Here is a 23,279-nt window from a genome sequence, read left to right as displayed (position 1 = left end):
AGGTTTACACATACTTAGATCCACAACTGGCAGAGTTTTTTTGAACACCCTGTATATGTTAAATCGTGTTGCGCTTAGCACGAGGTGAAAGAGCAGTTCAAGACGAACATTTTGAGATTTTTACAGAAGTTGTGAATTGAAATTTGAACACCCTGTAACTCAGTTATTTTTGGGAGTTCAGGAAGGTTGAACCACTCAAATAAACCGTTTTGAGTTCCTCTTTCCGGTGGTGTAAAGCAAAAAATTCTACCTTAAAAATTGCCTACATGGGTGACAAAAATAGTGAGTGAACCACCATACGTTTCGTGCACACAAGCAAATAATGTCCTGCAAACTTACGGCGTTGGATTAAGAAGTTTCTAATCAACTTCTTCTCACCCTGTAATTCAGTTATTTTTGGGAGTTCAGGGAGTTTGAACCACTCAAATTAACCATCTTGAGCTCCTCTTGCTAGTGGTATTGAGCAAAAAATTCTGTCTTAAAAATTGCGTGTAGGGTGACCAAAAACAGTCAATCTCCATACTTTTCATACACACCCTGTATACTGCAAGAAAAAACGGTCCTGTAAACTTACGGTGTTGGGTTAAGGAGTTGATTAGGAACATTTTTGGTTTCTTGCAATTTTTTTGTAATTTTCACCATTTTTGAGTTATTTAAGAAAAACTGCTTTGGTGCAATAAATTTACAAATCAGTGAAATTGTAATTTGAAAATTAAATACTGTTAAGGACAGTCAGGGACAAAACAACTTGTAAAACTCACTTGGAGTAACCAAATCATGTTTTTAAGCACATTTTTGAAATCCTTATCAAATTTCCCATCTAATGACATAAAAAACACTAAAAAATCAGGTAAAGTCTTGGAGAAAAATGGTGTCAAAGTATAAACTGTCTGAATACGGTTTGAAAGAACAGTTAGGAACAAAATCGACTGTAAAACCCACTTAGAGTGATAAAATGACGGTTTTAAGCACATTTTTGGAATCCTTATTAAATTTCCTATCCAACAAACTGAAAAAAAATTACAAAACATGGTACAATCAGGGAGAAAAGCGATGTCAAAATTTGACCTACCAGAAACACAGTATTTGTAATTTACTGGTAATTTACCCATCACTACTATAAAGTTTGATACAGTCCAGGGGGTCAATTTTTGATATTTTTCGTATACGATTATATGTAAATATAATTATAATAATGCGTGTTGTCAAAAGCTTCTTCGCAAATTTGCGTATAATTTTCATACGTAAAAATGACGATTTCAATTACAGTCTGCGACAAAATCGATTGTTAAACCAACTTGTAATGACCGAATCACATTTTTAGGCATATTTTTGGAATCCTCATTAAATTTCCTATCCAATAATGTAAAAATAACTTCAAAATTTGGTACAGTCAGGGAGAAAAGCAGTATCACAGTATGAACTGATAGAAACACAGTTTGAAAAGACAGTCAATGACAAAACGGCCTTTAAAACCCACTTGGAGTGAGAAAATTACTGTTTTAAGTACATTTTTGGAATCCTCATTAAATTTCCCATCTAATGATTTAAAAAGCAGTACAAAATTTTCGTGCAGTCAGGTAGAAAAGCGGTGTCAAAGTTTGAACTGCCAGAAACACAGTTTGAAAGAACAGTCAGTGACAAAATAGCGTGCAAAACCCATTTGGAGTAAGAAATTTACTGTTTTAAGCACATTTTTGGAATCCTTATTAAATTTCCTCTCCGATAAGATGAAAAAACACTACAAAATTTGGTACAGTCAAAGAGAAAAGCGGTGTCAAAATTTGAACTGCCAGAAACACAGTTTGAAAGAACAGTCAGGGATAATATCGCTTGTAAAACCTACTTAGAGTAAGAAATTTACTGTTTTAAGCACATTTTTGGAATCCTTATTAAATTTCCTCTCCGATAAGATGAAAAAACACTACAAAATTTGGTACAGTCAAAGAGAAAAGCGGTGTCAAAATTTGAACTGCCAGAAACACAGTTTGAAAGAACAGTCAGGGATAATATCGCTTGTAAAACCTACTTAGAGTAAGAAATTTACTGTTTTAAGCACATTTTTGGAATCCTTATTAAATTTCCTCTCCGATAAGCTGAAAAAACACTACAAAATTTGGTACAGTCAAAGAGAAAAGCGGTGTCAAAATTTGAACTGCCAGAAACACAGTTTGAAAGAACAGTCAGGGATAATATCGCTTGTAAAACCTACTTAGAGTAAGAAATTTACTGTTTTAAGCACATTTTTGGAATCCTTATTAAATTTCCTCTCCGGTAAGCTGAAAAAACACTACAAAATTTGGTACAGTCAAAGAGAAAAGCAGTATCAAATTATGAACTGATAGAAACACAGTTTGAAAAGACAGTCAATGACAAAACGGCCTGTAAAACCCACTTGGAGTGAAAAAATGACTGTCTTAAGTACATTTTTGGAATCCTCATTAAATTTCCTATCTAATAATCTAAAAAACAGTACAAAATTTGGTGCAGTCAGGTAGAAAAGCGGTGTCAAAATTTGAACTGCCAGAAACACAGTTTGAAAAGACAGTCAAGGACAAAATAGCGTGCAAAACCCACTTGGAGTAAGAAATTTACTGTTTTAAGCACATTTTTGGAATCCTTATTAAATTTCGTCTCCGATAAGCTGAAAAAACACTACAAAATTTGGTACAGTCAAAGAGAAAAGCGGTGTCAAAATTTGAACTGCCAGAAACACAGTTTGAACGAACAGTCAGGGACAAAATAGCGTGCAAAACCCACTTGGAGTAAGAAATTTACTGTTTTAAGCACATTTTTGGAATCCTTATTAAATTTCGTCTCCGATAAGCTGAAAAAACACTACAAAATTTGGTACAGTCAAAGAGAAAAGCGGTGTCAAAATTTGAACTGCCAGAAACACAGTTTGAAAGTCAGTCAGGGACAAAATCGCTTGTAAAACTTACTTGGAGTAAGAAAATGACGGTTTTAAGCACATTTTTGAAATCCTCATTAAATTTCCTATCCAATAATTTTGATTGATGAGTTTGATTAAATAAAACAAATTCTCTTTATACTCTTTACCTCTTTATACTAAAATGAACTAAAACAAAAAATTGAAAGCAATTTAAATAAATTAACAAAAGAAACTAAATTATGCAAGTCATTCATTCTTTAGAATGTTACCGTCGTTTGGGGTTTATGGTACCAGAGGTCAGAAAAAGAAGTAATTTATTTATTCAGGGTACCATTTTATAGTTTTTTATTTAGTAGCATTGTGTAGTAAGTACTGGTCTAGTTCAGCAAGGTGCCACATTTATTGCCGTCTCAATTATTTTATAGGGTAAGAACGCTTAGACCGGAAAGACTATTTTGCCGGAACAAGACAAACCCAATAAACCTTCGGTCTAAATGGTTTTCAGGTAACTTATATTAGGTAAATGTAGCTAAAATCACGATCCTAAAATATTCTTATAATAAATACCTTTATTGTAAAAGAGTGGCATAGACTGACGCCAATAAAAACTGGCATGCAAGTGCAAAATTGAATTTACTTGCACACCAATTTTTACTGGCGCAAGTAAATCCATGCATGTGTAAACTCTCCTTAATACAAAGTGTATGACATGACATAAGATTAAAAAAAAATAATTATTACACGTGATATGTATAGTGATCCAGTTTCTATAAAATTTTATAACTTTAGCTTCATATGTTTTTTAATTGATATTCAGCTAACTTTTGCTTTGTTTTTAATTAAAATTTGTCTATCCCATAAATCTTTAAACAAAATTCTCATAGTACATTTTGAATTTTTTTCCTAATTTGGCATAATGAACACCGAAAAAAATGAGTCACTTCATTTTTAATTTTTTTTTTCACAATTCACACAATAGCCCTGAAGAAGTTTGTAATATAATCAAAACGTCTGCTTATACACCTACTGAACTAGTCCTAAACATGTGAATACACACTTAATGTACAGGGTGGGCCAAATTGCACGCTTTTAAATGTTCTGCTAATCAGTCATTAGTCACTGGTTTAATCCACCCGCGGATACTACCAATATATAGCATAAATCAAAGTAAAGTGAGATGACGTTATAGTGTAATAGAAACAAATATTTTGAATATACAGTTTGTAAACGTTTGCTTCTTCATATTTTGTCAAATTTAAGATATTTACCTTCCTGTGGCGACCTAGAAGTCTATAAAGTTATATTTCGATTTTCCTTTCTATTACATTATTACGATACATTTTGACAGTTATGCCATTTGGCTGTCAGTTACAGTCTTTTGTTTTGTTCTAAACCTGAAAACTGTCAAATTCCCATTAGAGGTACGAAACAACGAAACATACTTGAAAAGTAACAAAATCAGTGTAACTTTGGTTGAATGCATTTTATACCTTTATCAGTGCAGTTTTGGCATTTATAATATTTGGGTGTGTGTTTCTGACTTAATTTTAGTCTATTTTAAATATGACAACCGTCAAAATTCTTTCCATAGAACTGTAAACCACAAAACAGTCCAAAAATCCAGTAAAATCAGTATAAATAGTACCCAAACGCATTCTATAGCTTTATAGAATGAAGATGATGACTGATTGAATTTTGACAGCTGCGACAGGGTATTGTAATGGCTATTTTCACGTTGACACCAGATGATATTTTAATTTGTTTCTTTCGTTGTAAATACTTACCACAGTCGTAGAAAAAGTATAGTATTCTACAGGCATATAATGGCTATTACTCACTCGATGATTTACAAACTTAATTTTCGGGAGTAATAGCTACCATTACATGCTCGTTGAATAATATACTGTTTTTGATTATAGTAAAGTATTGAAAAAAGTATGCATACTAACATAATTATAGAGATAAAATAATGATTCAACCTCATTTAATTTTTTTCCTATACATTAACAAAATCAAGTTGTTAAGTAGGTACATTTTGTGGAGTAGAAACACAGAAAAACAAACTGATAATGTAACAAAAGTTTGATTTTCTTGTTTTTGTTAATTTTTCTCGAAACTTTCTTATAATTAAAAGAACAATAAAAAAATGCAAAATATGAATTGACACCCCATTGTATATTTAGAAAGCGGTTTGTAAGAAAACAAACAGGGTGTCTGCTGATTTTGGCTCCAGTCAGTGTAGCCAATAGGTAGCCGGATCCGACCCTTAAACGGACCCTTGGCGTGACCAAATAAATTGGGACGTACGGAAAATGGTACCTACTTTTGAAACCGAATAACTTAGGAAGGGATGTTTGTATTTAAGGGCCATTTCTCCCAATGTACGTTCCATTTCCGTTCGAAGTGTCTTTTCAAAAGCATCTTGCAGTTTTTGGAGTCTAGTTCTTGTTCCTCAAGTGTGCAGAATCAATTTGGTAAGTGTATTTTAAATGTTTTTGTGCTTTTGTTTCTATTCAGTGCTGCCTTTTCTTATATTCATTGATTATTAACTAAAATCTAGAGAATCCCTAAAAATATTTAAATTATATCAAAAAATTACGGTAAATTTCAATTTCTCATCTGTTCATTAGGCTTATTATAAGCTTTCCAAAAATATATATTGGTATGCCATTATTTTACCTAAGAAACTGATAATTTAGGATATTTGAAAAGATTTTACAAAAGTAAAGATATCTGATATGCAGGGGGTTTTTTTTGATATTTTTCAAAATAGAATCCAGTAGTGTAAATAGTTTTTTTCTATTGGATACGGTTTTTAAGGCTACGCATATAAAACTGTTTTTTTAAATGAAAGACCCTGTATATTATTTCATTTTTGAAAAGATCTTAAAATTACCATTCTAATGACATATAAGACTTCATAATTTAAAAAATTGTTGGCTTGTACATACATAAAATTTTGCAAATATGTATTAACCCTGAATGCTTACAGTTTAGAATATAAAGAGTGAAACAATTTATTTGTAATATGATTTTTTCATCATCTACTTTTGAAAAGATATTGTGAACGATTTATGCAAAAACACGTCATTTGACAGATTTTGTTGATGCTTTTTTCTTCTTTTTGTGCTTTTACTGCTATTTTTTAAAAATAAACTAAACTAATAACTGCTTTGACAAAAAATTGCTATATTGAGATATTGAAAGCTTCTGAACGACAAAAACATGTTGCAAAATGTATAAGTATCAATTTACAAATTTAAACTGAACAAAAAATGTCCAAATGCTCCTGAAGTAGTCTAAAAAAATGTAAAAACATTCCAAAACACTATAGAACCTTTAGAATGCCTTGCAAAGCTTACAAAGCAGCCTAGAAGCTTCTAAAAGCTTCCAAATGCCTTTCAATTTATCTAGAAGCTCTCAAAAGCTTCCATATGCTTCTAAAGCAGTTTAACAGCTTCCAAAAGTTTCTAAAATCGTCTACAAGGTTTCAAATGCCTTAAAGGCAGTCCAGAACGATTTTTGTGGTTTTTAAACTCTATTCATAAAATAAAGAATAAGGATTAAGCTAAATATTTATTATAGAAATTTTGCCCAGTTTTAATGCACAGGGTGTTTGAGAATTAATCAAACGTTACTTTCACTTTGACAAAGTAGCACAACATTTAAATAAAACGTGTAACTAAATTTGAGTTACAAATTGAGAAAAACTGATCTATTTTACACTAAAAAGTATACTTTTTATGAAATTATCTACCATTCTTGTGATATTTGCTATAATATTTTTTGGTGCGTCTCATTTTATGCGTCTTAAAGAAAAACTTATTTGAAGATACTATTTATACACACTTTTTTAGAAATAAAGAAATTGAAAGAAAATTGTCATTATTGACCGATTTTCACCGTACACTAACGAAAGTTATTGTTTTTAACACTTTTTTATGATCCCTTAATTCGAAAAAATGCAAATAAATCGAAAATCGTAAAAAATGCGAACTTTATAATAAAACAGTTTAAAAGAGCTATAAATCTAATCTAATAAATAAGTTAAATTAAAACCACACCTAAATAAATTTTTCATGTAAATTAACCAGAGCAAAAATTTCATCAATATCAAATTATTATTTTGTTCAAAATTTTGATGTAATTTTGAAAAAAAACGTAAAAAGTCGAATATTGCTAAAACGGTTAGAGTTCAATAATTCAATTTTTTTTTATTATTTCTTGGAAATTTCTTTCTCTCTTTTTTTTTATATGAATAGTATTTTTTGAACTTTGAGAGGTATTTAACATCAACTCGCTTTTATCTAAACAATAAGCAATATGACATTTTGACTAACTGTACCGATTTGTGATTTTCAGATTCATCACATCAGCAATATGGCATGCAAAGCTGACTTAGAGACCATTGAGGATGGTAAGCCTTCAATTAATTGTTATTAATCTTTATTATTGTACTCAATCAAAACTATTTACAATTAACTAATAGAATCATGATTATTTTAGAGATCAAAGAGTCCACGTCGACTTTAGAACAAGCATCCCAGTCAACTGACAGATTTTTTTCGATTAAGGAAAACGCATCAATGGATGAAGGATTCAACAGTTTTGACCAATCCACGTTGAATACTACTAACAATAAGTTTTTTACTCCTAAAAAAACGGAATCGATCGCCGAACATCCAGATACGATCAACTCAGTTGGGTCAAAAGTAAAAGAAATTGCTAAATCACTAGAACATTTGGATTTCTCCGCAATGTCCGTTCGTCACAGTACTCCTGAGAAGTACCTAAACAAAACAGTTTCATGCCAAGATGTAAAGCGCAGATTGGATGAATTTTCCCCAGTAAAATCCCATTCCTTAGGAAACGGAATAGACACTCGTTACCCGCACACAATAACTGATTTAGGATTGTCTCCACGTGCAACCAGACCAAACACTGACGGTTTCAAAGCCCTTTTTGAAGATTACACCAACGATATCTTCAAAAAAGTGATGAAAAAATTGAAGAAATCTCGTATGACGGCTGCTGAAGCCAAATTGAGGTCGGTGATAGACGAGATGGAAGAAGCTATAAATAAGAGTATGGAAGATTGCACTGAACCGATAGCTACACAAGTGTTGAAGCATATAAATGAGAGTAAAACACTTAGAAACCAAATCCTAAATGCAGATGTGACTGTGAATGATCAGGAAGAAGATGTCTCATTAAGATCAAACACTGACGGTTTTAAAACCTTTTTTGAGAATTACGCTTACGACATGATTAAAAATATAATGAAAAAAATGAAAAAATCTGGTATTATGGCTGGTAACCCCAAATTAAGCACGATGATTGACGAGATGGTCATAAATAAGAGCATGGAAGATTCCACTGAACCTATACCTATACAAGTGTTGAGGCATATGTATAAGACTAGAAGCCTAAACGCAGATGTGTCTGTGAATGACCAAGAAGAAGATGTTTCACAAAAACCCTCTGAAGATGCCAAGGAGGACGAGATTTCACAAAATTCTAGCAGTGATATTGAAGATTCTGAAAGCGAAATCTCAAAAACTGAAGATGACATAAAAAAGGTCCCAGTTTCAGCCTTGCTTCTGAAAGATAACGTAAACTGTTTTTCTTTAGCATCAGGCAGTGACATCGTGGTAAGTCCAAATTCATACCCAAAATTAGAATACTTTTTTTAACTCATTATTTTTTACAGACTAGAGATCTGACATACCAAATATTCAAAGACTTCCAAACACTGGCCGGTATTGCATCTTACAATACTACTCTCAGTTCCAGTGTATTGGATGACAGAGGAGACTTGGAGATTGGACTCCGAGAGCACATTTACATCAACGAGCAGATCATTAAGCAAATCACTAAATTGATGAAGTTTGCTTACAAACGCCAACCCAACTTTTTAGGAAGTTTCACCCATTTGGAAGGGGAAAGAATTTTCCTTTTGGCAAGTAAGTTTTGAAGTCCAGCTAGAGGCGCTTAAACAATTTCCTAACATTTTTTTTTTGACAGAAACCAGACGGGATATCTTACTCAGCAACATCTACGAAGTTCCCAAGCCTATTAATGAAGCATCAGCCACCATTAGTGTAGAAAAATTGGCCTGTCGCTTCATCATCTCAAAAAGTTTACATCGACTGAATTTAAATTCGTTCTTCTTGTGTATTTTGGAACACAAAGATACGGTATACAGCACCACCGCTACAATTTTGAGCCCTAGCGGGTCCATCAACTTTGGAGGGCATTTTATCTTTGAAAATGTCTCCAACACTTTCAACATTAAAGTCAGTGTGTATTCATTGGCTATAAAAACTGCCACACCTTCATGCGTAAACTTAGCATTTTTGCGCCGTCGTCCTAAACTGCCCATGATGAGTTTAATAGGAGTTGCACGAATTGGTTTAATGAACGCCAAGGATCAAACGTTCTCCATTAGAAACGCGGGAAACGTCTTAAGACCTGATTACAAGCTTGATGCTGTTGTTGAAGCTAATTTGAACTGCGTTTAACGACGATCAAGAAGACAAGATCTTCGTGAATGGCTGATACTGAAGACGACGTTTGCGTGCTGTTTGACAAGATTAAAGGAATTCTGAAATTGAAACATCAGTAGATAGAGCTGAAACAGTAAATTTGCTTTTGTACTTTTGTTTATTAGGTTTTATATACCTATACCAATATTCTAATAAAATATATATCTTTTATTTTCTGGTTTTTACTGCTACTCCCATTGTAGGGTTACACTACTTATTTATTAAGTTATTTGATCTTAATAATAATACCAAATTTATAAATTAAAAAAAAATTGTTAAAAAACATAATTTTGGTAAACTAAAATATTTCCAGTAGAGGATCACGAAATATAAGATCCATTGCAACACAATTGACTGTTAGGTCATCCAGTTCCAGTAGTATTATCCAGAATTAACGTCAAAAAAATTCCAGTTTCAAGTTAATAAGGTCTCAACCTAATAGGAAATAGAAAATAAGAAAGAAGAAAATAGGATTTTCATTTAAAAAAATCATCATATTTTAAATATTAGAGATACCCTGTATAAAATTAATATTATGTGAAATAGCATTCTGCAAAAGGCTGTAAAAATTCGTTTTGTCAGAAAAATCATTGTCACAGCTATTAATTTTAAATTAATGATACAGCATATTAGGAATTTAGAACACTTTTAATTTCAAATATTTCCTATTGTACCAGCTCATTATAATCAATTGTAAAAGTTTTTAAAGAAGCAAATGTAGTAATCATATGATTACAAACACGATTACAAAGTAATACAATGCAGCATACTCATATTCAGTAAATTAAAGAAAATGACTGATGCTATTTTATTTACATACTGCCATAATTATAAAAGTGGTTTTATTGACTATTTTGTCATCAAATATCATAAATTTACATATAAAATGCATAACTAAATGTATACTAGTTTCACCTTTTAAAACATAAATTACAGACAAAAAGTTTTGCATCTAAATATACCACTACCTAGTTGATTTCATTATTTAAGAATATATTACTTTCTGTTTATAATAATTTCAGGTTACAGCATTGTTTACTCTGAAGTAAACTAAATTTTCATTAAACATCTTAACTTAATGCTAAGTTCTTTGAACTTGAATGTGAAATTTAACAGAAGGTAAACTCTGCACTTCTGCAGTGACCAAACACTGAATATTTAAGTTAGCTAAACTACCCCTAATCATTCCACAAGTAAACGCCACAAATCTGGGTGCAACCTCCAAATACTGTTTCCCATTAGAAAGTCTGCTGAGGAATCTGAAAGAGTTGTCTTGAAGCACATACACACCTTGATGATTGGTTCGAAGATTATCAATTTGTTTTTTATACACTGCAGACCAGAAATCCGTGCAGATAAACTTCATTGTGTCCAGTTCATCTTTGAAACGAGGCATCTCTTTAGTGAGCCTTTCAATCAGCCTGTAGCCTGTTGAGAAGCCAATGTATTCTAATGCAGATAAGTCTTCATCCTAGAAAATTGTTAGTTTTGACTGAAACTGGGGTGTTGTTTAGGTTACCTTTTTGTCTTTATCCTTTTCATCTGCCTTTTGGTTTTGTGTGTAGTGGACTACTTCAGAGTGAAGAAGGTCAAAAATGATGTCGTCTGCCATTATGGAAACTAGAGTTTTCTAAGGAAACGGTTTAATAATTTGTTAAGGGTCTTGTGAAGAATAGCTAACCACGAATTTTGAGTCAATTTTTTTTTTTTGGGTTGGGTTACGTCCTATATAGTACAGATAAAAAAGAAAAAATGCGAACGATCCACAATTTTTGTCACAAAATCGTTCAAAAAATCCATGATTTTACAAGCATTTTGTGGAATTTGATCAGCTGATTTGGAAAGTTCGTCTGCGCTGTTGCCAAATCGCACGCGTAGTCTGAAATCAAATATTACATCATTCTTAAAAATTGTAGAAGTGTTTTGAAAAAAGAATGAATATGAGAATATGTGAACCTATGCTAACCTAGTGGCCGATCACATAGAGTAATCAAAAACATGGTTATGCTGTAATGGTTATTTTTTAAATATTATTAAAAAAAAATGCTTAGGTGAACCTATGCTAACCAAGTGACTGATCACTTAGATGGCAACAGCGGACAAAGCATCTCGTCGTAGTAAATTCATGGTTAGTTATTGTTCACAAGACCCATTTGTTAATTTTATATACTTATGCAGATATCTGTTAAGTATTAATACAAAAAGTTAATAAATTATTAATTTGTAAAATAAACAAAAAATTCAAAATATTTATTTGTCATTTGTCACTGTCAGTTTCAGTGACAAATGTCAACTCGTTAACTCTTCTCTTTTTCTAAGGCAGCATTCGTTTTCAAGCACCATAGAGCGAGCAGGTAGATATTACTCTCGGTTGCAACAAATCTATTACTGACGCAGTTTCAAACCAAACTCGACTTTCCTAAACACTTTTTTTTAAATAATATTTTTTTACTAAAGTCTGGATTAAAGCCCACAGTACTTACTGGAAAAAAGAAGAAGACTTTTATAAAACGCCACTAACCAACAAAAAATCTGTCAAAAGATAACGGTGACGCAAGTGAAATCAACATTAAAAAAATGTCTTTAATAAAAAGCAAACAATATACGAGAAATTGCTGGAAAACTTTATTTATATTATCGACCCCTGTTACATGTCTTTGACTGGAAGGTTATATGAAGTGTACAGAGAATCTGTATCCTTTGTTCGGACACCAAGTCACCCTCTATTTTTAGATCATACATGACTGAAGCAATCCTTGTGTTTCTATTGTTTTTTATTGGTGCATATTAGGATTAGCAGAACACAACTAACTAAGGAAACTATCCGAAGGAAGAGAAGGATGGTTCACTTGTTATATAGAAACTAAAATAGCTAGAAAAAAGTGATAGGTCAGCTGTTTTTAGTGTGTGGCGCCTCCTGGTACAGCGAGCGCAAAGCTGACATTTAAATGGCGCTGTCAAAACAGGGGGATACGTGCATATATTGGACCACATTTCAAAAATGAGTTCACAAGCGATCGTGCCGCTATCGTCCTGTTCAGTGTGCGGCTCTAGTGAACATTTGCTCAGGTGTGCTCGTTGCCGAACAGTTTATTATTGTTCCAAGGAGCATCAACGAAAAGACTGGAAGAGACACAAGGTGCTCTGCAAACAACCAGACTGTGCCAGTGCTCCTTCAACAAGTTCTAGTGTTGAACAAAAGTATGGACACACTTACAGTAACGAATCAGAACTGAACATTTTACCGCTGGAAGGTAGCTCAGAAAGTGAAATTCTGAGTGCTGCAGGTGAAGTGCTTGGTGAGACCATCAACCAAGTGCTAAACAACAACATTGATGAGAAAACATCAACAGAAAAATCCTTAAAGTGTGCTAAGACAGCTATGCCAATTGTGGGGGAAAACATAGTAAAACCTCAGAAAGGTTTGAAATACTTTCCTGAGGTGACACTAGGTAGTAGTGCCCCCCATTTTGAACCTAACATAGATGAAATGTGCAGGAACATTATACAGGACATGAGTGATTATGGGTTGTGTGTTCTAGACGATTTTCTTGGTGACGAAGAGGGTAATAGAGTGTTGGCTGAAGTGTTGAACATACAAAGGAAAGGTGCTTTAAGGGACGGTCAGTTGGTTTCACCTAGGGGCAAAGCAACTGAAGACTTAAAGACTATAAGAAGTGATAAAATTTGCTGGGTGCACGGCAAGGAACCTGAATGTGAACATATAGGTTATTTGATTGGTAAAGTGGACACTCTGGTTACTAAAGCAAATAAAATGGCCAAAAATGGAAAATTGGGACAATACAACATCAAAGGAAGAACCAAAGTAAGTGCTTTTATGTATTGTTTTGTTGACATTTAGAGGTTGGGTTCTTTACTATGACCTTAGCCAAAACAAGCTTTATTGTTTACATTTGTAGGTCATGTCAAGTGTAAGACATCAGAGAGGCAAATTAAGTAATGTTTTGTTAGTTAATTTAGAACAGAAATATTAGAACAAAACTGACTAATCAATATTTCAGTTTTTTAATATTCAGTGTTGCAGGGAGTGTAAATCAAGTAATATCAAAATTTCGCACTAATCTAAACCTACATACATAATTGTATGTTTTGAGGGATTTCACTCTGTATCCAGTACACAAATGTTTGCCAATTTACACTCCGCCCACCGCGCCATCCTCCATCTCACTTCCGCCTGTTGTCCGCCGTATTCATCGATTTATCATCTAGCATAAGGACGTGTGCGGCTAGTCACGTACACAAGGGAAATTCATACACAAGCGAATTTCACACGGCGTCCATTCATTCAAAATTCCATATGATCGTTATTGCGCAAGATCATATTTTGGAACCACCGGAAACTACCAAAAAACAAATCATTTGGATTGTTGGCATAAACGGCAAATGCGTTTTTACAGTCACTTAGGTCCGAAATTTGTTGCCGAAATTATACAGTTTGCCTATGTGACCTGCATTTGCTAGGACTAGTCAAAATTTGATAATGACCCGCTTTCCTTTTCTCTGATTGGGCGGAATTAAATTTGCGCAAACACATTCTGTAGATATGCAAGAATTTTGTTACCAGTTCACTGTATTCATTTAAACTGTATTGGATTACACCAATTTTTATGTTTATATTATGAATTATGATGGTGTTCAAGGGAAGTCTGTTTGTTAAGGAGATCTCGCAAATGATATACCTACATATAATAGAACAAAATACAAAATCTCTTTATTTTCAATTGTGTAACAATTATAGATTGAAGCACAAAACCCTAAATAGTTACAATCCAATATTGAAATAATTACTCAAATAATAATGCTCTAATTTTAAAAACAATTTTTTTCATCTTAATTTTAAACGTTTTCTTATTGGATATAGATTTCAAATTATTTGGCAAACAATTATACAAAAGAGACTAAGTCACATAGAGACTTTTTTCTATAAGTATTGATCTATGTATAGGATATTCAGGAGGGTATTAGAATAAACAATTTTTATGTGTAGAACACTTGCAGAGGCTTTTGGCAATTTTTAGAAGGTTTTCAGTTGTATTTAGGAGCCTCTGGCAATTTTAAACCATTCTTAGGTTTATGACTGGTTAAACTGATTCATTTATAGGCACAAAATGTCACAAGACACTTGTAGAAGCTTCTGGCAATTCCTAGAAGGTTTGCAGTATAGAGAGCTCTAGCACTTTCAAAATGGTTGTAGAGGCATTTGAAAATGCCCTGGGAAAGTTTTAGACAGTTTTAGGGGTAGAGAGGTTCTTAGTAGCATTTAGAGGTCTGTGGCACATTCAAAACGGTCCTAGTGGCATCTGACAATTTAAAACATCTCTGGGAGGTTTAAGACACTTGAAGGCATCTGGCACTTTTTATAAGGTTGTCAGTAGCATTTCGATGTTTCTGGCACTTTCAAGATGGCCCTAGAAGTATCTGGTAATTGAAAAAATTTTTGGAAAGTTTAAGACAGTTGTTGAGGAAACTTTCAAAATGGTCCTAGAGGCGTCTAGCAATTTAAAACAGATCTGGGAAAGTTTAAGACAGTTGTAGAGAGCTCTGAAACTTTTCAGGAAGTTCTCAGTAGCATTTAGACGCCTTTGGTACATTCAAAACGATCTTAGAGACATCTGACATTTTAAAACAACTCTGGGTAGGTACAAGAGACTTGTAGAAGCTTCTGGCACTTTCAAAATGGCCCTAGAGGTTTCTGGTAATTTAAAAACAATTTTGGAAGGTTTAAGGCACTTGTAGAGGCCTCTGGCCACTAAATAAAAATGAGATATGGAGAAGAAGATATAATCATAAAATCTACCAACTTTTCAAGGAGGCACCTATCTCAGATTTCGTCAGACTACAGAGGCTACGATGGGCAGGCCACGTAGTAAGAATGCCGGATAACAAGCTATCAAAAAGGGCCCTCAATAGTAGAATGCAGGGCAGAAGACCAAAAGGGAGACCACGGAAAAGATGGGAGGATGGAGTGACAGAAGACGCGCAGAACTTGATAAATGTCAGAACCTGGAGGAGAGCGGCATTGGATCGACAGAGAGAGAGAGGCCTCTGGCACTTTTTAGAATCTTTACAATAGGCAATCTTCTGGCAATTTAAAACAGTTCTGGTATATCATGGAATGGTAATTTGGTTAAATGAGAACTAAATAGCATTGTATAACTCAGTAACTGTCCTAATTGTCTAGTGTTATCTCAGGCAAAACTTCAAAAATCAAGATCATTTCATTATTAGAAATTGTCATTTGAAACAATTAACTCATCATAAAGTGACATTATCTGAACTATTATAGACTATGTAGAGAGAATATACAGGGTAATACAGAATATGTATTACAAATTAACAGGGCAAAAATGAGCAGAAAATGTTCTCAAGATAACTGTCCTTGAAGCTGTACTTTTGCACTCAAAGTCCAATATTATCAGTGTTTCAGTCAAATTCTACAACGCAGAGTATAGTAAAAAAAAAAATATTTTGGTCATTAATTTGTCAAAATGATTTTTGTTGAGTCAGTTGTTTGGCAAATAATTTATTGTCTTCAGGATTATCTCCTATCAATATAAATATCTTAAAACGCATTAGATAAAAATTTGAAGCCTAAAACATTCACTTAATTAATTTTTTTTGTAGTTGCTGGATCAATGTAGTAATCTACAAAGTATCTCATACGTAGAAATCGTCTCAATTTTGATTGATAATCCAATTCATGGTAAAACATTTGGATCATTTAATAACTCTAAGTAACTAGATATATGAGAACTTACTTTCTAGACAGAGTTCTTCCTATTTTTACCTCTTTAGTGACAAATGCGTTTTTCGTCTTCTATTACGCAAAATTGTGTTATCATCTAATAAGAACAGATAAATAGGTAATTAAGTTGATCAGTTTCTGTATTACTAAACTACTTGGGAGTTGTTGCAAAAAAAACCACGACCCAAATTAGTCCAACTTAAGAACCATGTGGATGTGCTACTACATATGATAATTAAGTAGATCTCAAGGTAAATTTCTAACAACTTATTAAATAAGTAGAGCGGGTCACGATCAAATTTTGACTAGCAGATCCCGTATAATTTCGGCTACGTGACTTTAGGAAGGCAGGGTCTAAAATTCAGACCTAAGTGTGATTAGGTATTTCGGTCTATTTTAGGGTTATTGACTATTTAGGTTGAAAATATTCTTATATATTGTGAGCACATGAAGTACCTTAGGTTAAACAATTTTAAAGAAAACTTTTCTTGTGAACTTTAGGGTGGGTTGTTTCAAATATTACCTCATAATTTTTGCGACAAAAGTGAAAAATTTGCAAGCCTTGGTAAATTAAGTGTTAATGCATTAACCATTAGCCAGTTTATTTGATATTCTCCTGACTCTTAGTGTTTAGAAGTTTTACTGTTTCTTCATCAAAAGTCCTGTAGTTTTCTCAATTGAACTCAAAGAAAAAAAAAGTAAACTCAAGTACAGGACTTTTAGTTTAGTAGTACATGAGAAGACTTTTAAAGAAGCAGCTTTACAGAAACATTAATTTGTTTTTAAGGAAATGTGGATATAAGCACTAACTAATTTCGATTAAAGCTTTGTAGAATTTTGAAAACTAGACATTGTTAAAGTAACTTTTAACATATAAGAGTAGTCACATCATTTACATATATCCTGTATAGTATTACTGCTCTAAAAAGATTCTGTTTTTCTGATTTAAAAAATATATATGATGTCATATTCAACTTGAACTGATTAATGTATCAACCATAGAAATCCATAGTTGGCAATCGGTTCGTAGCTTAGTGGAAGTTTTGGAATGTTCCCAGTATTGTAGATGGTATTAAAAATGCCAGTCAGGAATGTGATGAACTTATCATCAAGAAGCCTGAGGAATTCCGAATGTACTCCATCTGGCTCTGGAGTCTTCCCTTCCTTTTAGAGTAAAACTACCTCATCCTGCATGGGGAGTGGGTCTCCTCTCTCATCAAAAAACAACTGTTCTTTATACTTCTTTCAAGTTTCTCTTTCCACAATCAGCTTTTCTGTATCATTTACAAGTTTTCCCACATTTTTCTTTGTGAACTTTTCTGTAACTTCTCACACTTTCCTATATACATTGGACTCATCGAATCTGCTTTGCAAAAGTTCAGTTTTCATTTTTCCAACATTTCTTTGACCTCACAAATTTTCCACTGTATGTCTCTTTGTATGCTTTTGTACGTCGAGGAGCTGTTCTTTTGTTTTCTCCGTTCTTCCATGAATAAACAAAATTTCTTCATCCTCATCATCTTTGACATTTGTTATTGTTTCAGTCAGTATCATTATTTTTGTCGTTGATGTATTTCTTTATGTTCTTACTATGTTGTTCTTAAGTTTCCTAAGATTATATTTTGGCCGTTTTGTTTTATGTTTGTTATGTGTTAAATTTTGTCCTGTATTCTCCGACAAGTGTATTAGTATTTATATTTATATTGTATCATTTTACGACTGTGTGGTCATCTTGATTTTCCGTATACTCATAAACTTTAGGCTATAAAAACGAATCAGGAAAATATGCAAATTGTTTGCTGTTTATATTTCAGAAACATGTGCAGCCTTCATTGTAACATTGAATGTTTGATCGACGTATTATCAGCACCAACTTCTGGATTTAAAAATGATTCATTTTGAGTATTGGCGGCTTAAATGTAAACAATGAATAATGTGTTAAAATGTTTTAAGAACACAGTTACTATAGGATGCACTATTATAATTTAATAGATGCGGTAGTACTTAGGTAATATTTTATTTAACTAGTAATTTTAAGACAAATCTGAAAATTTGGCCTGAAGTAGATACTGTTATCTATATCTACTATCAACTTATTTTGAAAGCTAAATCAATTTGTAATTTAAGCCATTATTGTCAGTCAATCAAAGTTCCATATTTATTCAAACAATTTTTTTTAAGAAAAAGACAAATTCCTAACAATACAGACAGACGCACCAGTGTTTACATATAAACTGGATACAAAATATTGCCTACATTTTTATCTCACTTTGATAAAAAAAATCCAAGATACAGCTGTTGATAAGGGAGTAATGTCCTTAAATTTGTCTCAAGATACATTTTTTTGTAAAAACTTTAATTGCGTTGCAAAGCCTTCAGATTAAGCCATCATCGCTCCCAAACAAGAATTTGGTGACATGACATCACCAACCTAATCTTGCTAATTCGTGCTAAGCAAATGTTGCCATGCAGCTGGCCGATAAATAACCTGACAATTATTATTACTGTACGTATCACCATTTAAAACTGGGATTTTTTTATGTTTCTCATTACCTTCTGGTTTAAAAACGAGCAAACACAATTGGGGACGATAAACAGAAAATCGCAACTTTATTGACAATACTTGGAACGGGTTTATCTTTTCGTTTTTATTGTCACGTATGCCAAGTGTTTCAAGTATTTCAGGCTTTCAGTTTTATGATTGCAGTTATTAAATGTTTCATTCACACTACTCCTTTGTCATTCACTTCAACACAAGGACAATTTCCTCGTAAATATTATGAATGTAAATTAATGTTACGTTTTCAATATTGTTCTAAATTTGACACACAAACTTTAACTAGGTGTGTTTGCAGGCAATGGTGGCATGTTATCCAGGATCGGGCGCACACTACGTGAAGCACGTAGACAACCCTAACAGGGATGGTCGATGTATCACAGCAATATACTACCTGAACCGCAAATGGGACATAAATAGGTGCGGTGGACTTTTGAGGATATTTCCTGAAGGATGGCGGGAAGATAAAGTAAGTGGGAAAACAGTTCAAGCAAATGCTTTTGAAGATTAGTATTAGAGGCTTAGTGAGTATAATCCAAAGTAGGTAGTAATTAAGTAGAATTTATTCAAGTTGATTTTACATCAAAGTCAACTGTGTGAATCTGACATGAAGAAGTAGTATAATCAATCAATCAATCAAAAAAATAGATTTATTGTCGGAAACTTAAAATCATTGAAACAATATCATTGATGTATATTAAGAACAGCAAAGGTCCAAGAACTACTATAATTTGGTTTATAAAAGAAAACTTGGTTTGGCTTCTAATTGCAGCTGTAACAGAATTGCTGAACAGAAATTATCATCAGCTAAATTAGAGTAAGTAATGATAGATTCCAGTTAGTGACAAGTATGAAAATATAAAATGTACTGTTGTGAGTAGTAAGTGATTCTGTACACGAAATTTGTCTATTCCTTCTGTCCAAGAGGCTCAGACTTTTGTAAACATCCACAATATTCGTACAAGGGAAAATGTTTTCAGGGATAGCATCTTTTCGGTATTGCAACTGTATGATTTCCGTACAGTTATAATAATTAGTACTCAATAGTCATTCAGTGAAAAACTTCTTGCTTTAGTAAAATTCTTCAGATCTTTGAGAAGAACAACTTTTGAGCTTTTTGCTTTTTTATTATTCACTAATAACGAAAGTACTAACACCGACAAATTGCTACATTTGCCTTCACATTCTCCTTGTTACAATATCATTACTGGGAGGATTTAGTTCTTTTCGTTATATTTCCACACTTTGCTGCTCAAACCTTAAAATTTTTCCATATACAAGGTGGAGATTAGAACTTTAGTCAAACTTGTAGCATAGATAGGCGCCCCATAGACAACTAGTTTGAACAAGTAAACTACATACGTCCGAAAACAGCCACAATTGGCGTAAATACTATCAAAAACCTCCTAAAAATTATCAGAAACTTTGTCAACTGTAGTAAACTTTAAAAAAATGTTGAAACTGGCTAGAAGCGTCCAAATACTTCTTAAAATTTGTCAGAGGGCCCTACAAGTGTCGTAAACCTTAGAAATATCGTTTAAAATGACCAGAAGCCTCTAAATACTTTCGAAAACCTCCTAGAAATTGTTTGGAGATTATACAAGGGCCCTAAATCTTCAAAAAAACGTTTAAAATAGCTTTACAAATGTCCTAACCAGTTAAAAAATTGTTTAAAACGCCTAGAGGCATCTAAATAGTATTGGAAACCTCCTGAAAATTGTCAGAGGCGTTCACATGAGTTCTAAACCTCAGAAAAATTGATTACTATCGTAAATGTCCTAAACCTTACTTACAACAATCGTTTAAAATGACCAGATGCCTCTAAATACTAGCAAAAACCTAAAAATTGTCAGAGGCCCCTTCAATTGTTCTAGAAATATCGTTTAAATGACCAGAAGTTTCTAAATACTATCGAAAACCTCCTTACCCAAATCAAGATACGAAAACGTTGGGTATTGAGTTAAAAATTCTGTAAAACTTTGTTTAATTGTACTTTAATCAATGTTTCCTGGTGTGGACTTAGTGGAACTTGTGCACTTCCCATCATTTAGTATTGACAAACAATTTTCCCTTCAATAATAATTGAAAAACCAGCAACGGGAGAATTAGGCACTCCAATGAAATGTCAGAAACAGCTGATTTAAACTTTTGGAAGGGCAAACACGGCCATTAAAACACATTTTCTGGTGAATACATAGAGTTTTACCTTAAATTTTGCAATTTTCTAAAGACTTTCAGTTGATATTTCATAAAATGCCTGCCAAATTGATAAGAAAGTGTGTTTTAATGGCCGTGTTTGCCCTTCCAAAAGTTTCAATCAGCTGTACTTGACATTTCAGTGGAGTGCCTAATTAATAATCACGCTAAAACAGACAACATCACTGAAACGTGCCTCGTGACGTCACACAGCACTTAGCCCGAAATTCGTCGGTTTAGCGCTCTCTTGGTTTGCGTTTTTAAACTTCAATAATTACAAATCTTTAACATTTAATCGAAAGAAAAAAGAGTGCAACGGCTCTATTCTCTTCCTATTCTGACCTTTTCCTAACTGGTTATATAACTGAACAATTTTCAGGTGGCAGACATAGAGCCTTTGTTCGATAGACTGTTGTTTTTCTGGTCAGACCGACGAAATCCCCACGAAGTACAACCAGCGTACGACACGAGGTACGCCATCACGTTGTGGTATTTCGACGCCGCGGAGAGAGAGGAGGCTGTGAGGCGCTTCGAAAAAGAGCGTAAGCCTTTCAAAAATTATCAACTTGAACAGTGTGGTTTTTAGTTGATCATTTTGCAGGTTTAGCATTGGCAAAAACTACCTCGTCGTCAACTTGACTGATAGCGTCGAACAAGCGACCGAAGCTTGTTTGACTATATAACTTTCGTACCTAGCATCGTGTTTGACTTTGAGATACGTGTGATATTTTCTTATTATAGTATTTACCATCTCGAGGGATGCCGAAATGCAATCGTTACGTTGCAACGATTAAGTAAGTGCCATTGGCAAACCGTACTGTTCGGCTAACAAATAATAAGCCTCGTTTATTTCAGAACTGGTTATGTTAATATCTTATCACTTATCTGTATCTAAATCTATATCATAATACAATAATACATCAAAAGTTAGATGTTTTTATGCGACGTCTGATACTGATATTACATTTTTGCCAATTCACTCATTGTACGTCGTTAATGCTGCGAAATTATTCATCATCTAACTGTGTTAGATTGTATCAAATTATGTATGTATAAATACTTGCATATAATATGTTTATAAGTGAGAAACGTCAATATTTTGTTAATAACGATCGAGAAAAAATAAAATTATAACTTATCCCATACTTGAACTTATTGTTTTATTACCTAATGTGCTCATTATTCACATCCAGAGCTAATTAATTTAATTGAAAAATGTAATTCAATTATTTCCAAGTAAATAATTGATTTTTCAATTATTAAACAAAAGTAGTTGCAATTGATAACTGAAGTGGTTTTGTAAGTATGAATTATAGGGAACAAGACCTGTAAGTCCATGAACAACTTTTCTTGATGAAATTCATTAAGTCTGCGAAAAAATTGTAGCTAGTTTAGTTCTCTACCAAAAGTTTACAGATATTTTGTCGTTAAGAGTCTCAGAAGGGAGATATTTGCTTAAGAATGCTTAGTGAAAAGAAAGAAGGACATTTAATTTTCTACGAAAACCTAAAAGGACAATTTGAGTCTGAAGATTTGTGAGTCTCTGAAAAACAATTTTATTCTCTCTCTAAAGAGTCTAAAGAGAAAAATTGTGCTTGTTTAATTCTCTAACAAAACCTTACAGAGGCATTTTGTGGTTAAGAATATCAAACGAGTGGTATTTGCTTAGGAATGTTTAGTGGGTGCAAACTTAATGTCTACTTAGGGAACTTGGCAACCTGTGAAAATTCAGGGAAAGGTTACAATTTGCCCTCAAGGGCTTCAGAAGGGAGTTATTTTACAAAAACTAAAACAAGATCTATAAGTCTATGAAAAACAATTTTATTCTTCTGTATTTTTTTAAGGGAAAAAAGTCTAAAGAGAAAAATTGTGCTTGTTTAATTCTCTATCAAAACCTTACAGAGGCATTTTGTTGTTAAGAATATTGTCACGTTAAGGGTTGGTTGAGGGGGAAGAACACACATGATTCCACAAGTAACCCACTTTATTTAAGTAGTTGTGCCTTATTGTCTAGATAGTTATCTTACCCCCAGATGGCCAAGATGGCTGGGGGCATGATGTGAAACTGGCTAGGCTGAAGATACACGGAGGGCAGCGCTTTAGCGGTGGTGAATGAACCCTAGACTTAGGTCCGAGGGCATTCACCGAGCCGGCAAAGACGTGAAGAACCTAACAAAGGGAGGTAAGCTGGAACGGCAACTTAAGCTGCGCGCCCACACTATTTCCTTTGCTAGGGCTGATCTAGGGTGTGGCACTTGGTCACCTACTGCTCCACGTTAAGTTGCACAATAGGCGTACCCAGACTAACCCAGAGATCAGTCA

At 33.4% G+C, this 23,279-nt stretch overlaps 3 protein-coding genes across 5 annotated transcripts; 2 read left to right on the top strand and 1 right to left on the bottom strand.

Moving 5' to 3' along the window:
* Positions 1-6,481: 6,481 nt before the first annotated feature.
* On the top strand, positions 6,482-9,414 carry LOC145729819 (uncharacterized). The gene is made up of 4 exons (XM_081980739.1): positions 6,482-7,310; positions 7,400-8,544; positions 8,604-8,856; positions 8,918-9,414. The coding sequence occupies exons 1-4, from the start codon at positions 7,274-7,276 to the stop codon at positions 9,412-9,414; spliced, it is 1,932 nt and encodes a 643-aa protein (XP_081836865.1). The 5' UTR covers positions 6,482-7,273.
* Positions 9,415-10,067: 653 nt separating this feature from the next.
* Positions 10,068-11,734, bottom strand: Trs33 (trafficking protein particle complex subunit Trs33). Its single transcript, XM_081979528.1, has 3 exons — positions 11,599-11,734; positions 10,958-11,096; positions 10,068-10,909 (listed from the first exon to the last, which is right to left on the bottom strand). The coding sequence occupies exons 2-3, from the start codon at positions 11,048-11,050 to the stop codon at positions 10,520-10,522; spliced, it is 483 nt and encodes a 160-aa protein (XP_081835654.1). The 5' UTR covers positions 11,051-11,096; positions 11,599-11,734; the 3' UTR covers positions 10,068-10,519.
* A 232-nt stretch (positions 11,735-11,966) lies between these two features.
* Positions 11,967-22,102, top strand: Hph (HIF prolyl hydroxylase). 3 transcript variants are annotated; one of them, XR_014178207.1, is made up of 5 exons: positions 11,967-13,264; positions 19,048-19,230; positions 21,337-21,499; positions 21,559-21,751; positions 21,813-22,102. XR_014178207.1 is itself a non-coding variant. In XM_081979525.1 (4 exons), exons 1-4 carry the CDS (start codon positions 12,440-12,442, stop codon positions 21,594-21,596), a joined length of 1,209 nt encoding a protein of 402 aa, XP_081835651.1. In that variant the 5' UTR covers positions 11,967-12,439; the 3' UTR covers positions 21,597-22,102. The 3 variants fall into 3 exon arrangements, 2 of the variants coding, with proteins under 2 accessions (XP_081835651.1, XP_081835652.1); XM_081979525.1 differs by having other exon boundaries at positions 21,559-22,102; XM_081979526.1 differs by having other exon boundaries at positions 11,969-13,264; positions 19,060-19,230; positions 21,559-22,102.
* The last annotated feature ends 1,177 nt before the right edge of the window (positions 22,103-23,279 follow it).

The sequence above is a fragment of the Ips typographus genome, linkage group LG5, assembly GCF_016097725.1.
Source record: "Ips typographus isolate SLU linkage group LG5, UJ_Ityp_2.0, whole genome shotgun sequence".
NCBI lineage: Eukaryota > Metazoa > Arthropoda > Insecta > Coleoptera > Curculionidae > Ips > Ips typographus.
The sequence above is the reverse complement of the archived record's forward strand: the minus strand, read 5'-3'. Positions and strand labels throughout refer to the sequence as shown.

Excerpts from the sequence above, each read along its gene's own strand:
- LOC145729819 (XM_081980739.1), top strand. The coding sequence starts at position 7,274 with ATGGCATGCAAAGCTGACTTAGAGACCATTGAGGATG. Across the intron at positions 7,311-7,399 it reads CTTAGAGACCATTGAGGATG|AGATCAAAGAGTCCACGTCG; the intron begins GTAAGCCTTCAA and ends TGATTATTTTAG. Across the intron at positions 8,545-8,603 it reads CATCAGGCAGTGACATCGTG|ACTAGAGATCTGACATACCA; the intron begins GTAAGTCCAAAT and ends TATTTTTTACAG.
- Trs33 (XM_081979528.1), bottom strand. The coding sequence starts at position 11,050 with ATGGCAGACGACATCATTTTTGACCTTCTTCACTCTGAAGTAGTCCAC. Across the intron at positions 10,910-10,957 it reads AAAAGGATAAAGACAAAAAG|GATGAAGACTTATCTGCATT; the intron begins GTAACCTAAACA and ends ACAATTTTCTAG.
- Hph (XM_081979525.1), top strand. The coding sequence starts at position 12,440 with ATGAGTTCACAAGCGATCGTGCCGCTATCGTCCTGTTCAGTGTGCGGC. Across the intron at positions 19,231-21,336 it reads AAGGATGGCGGGAAGATAAA|GTGGCAGACATAGAGCCTTT; the intron begins GTAAGTGGGAAA and ends AACAATTTTCAG. Across the intron at positions 21,500-21,558 it reads GAGGCGCTTCGAAAAAGAGC|GTTTAGCATTGGCAAAAACT; the intron begins GTAAGCCTTTCA and ends ATCATTTTGCAG.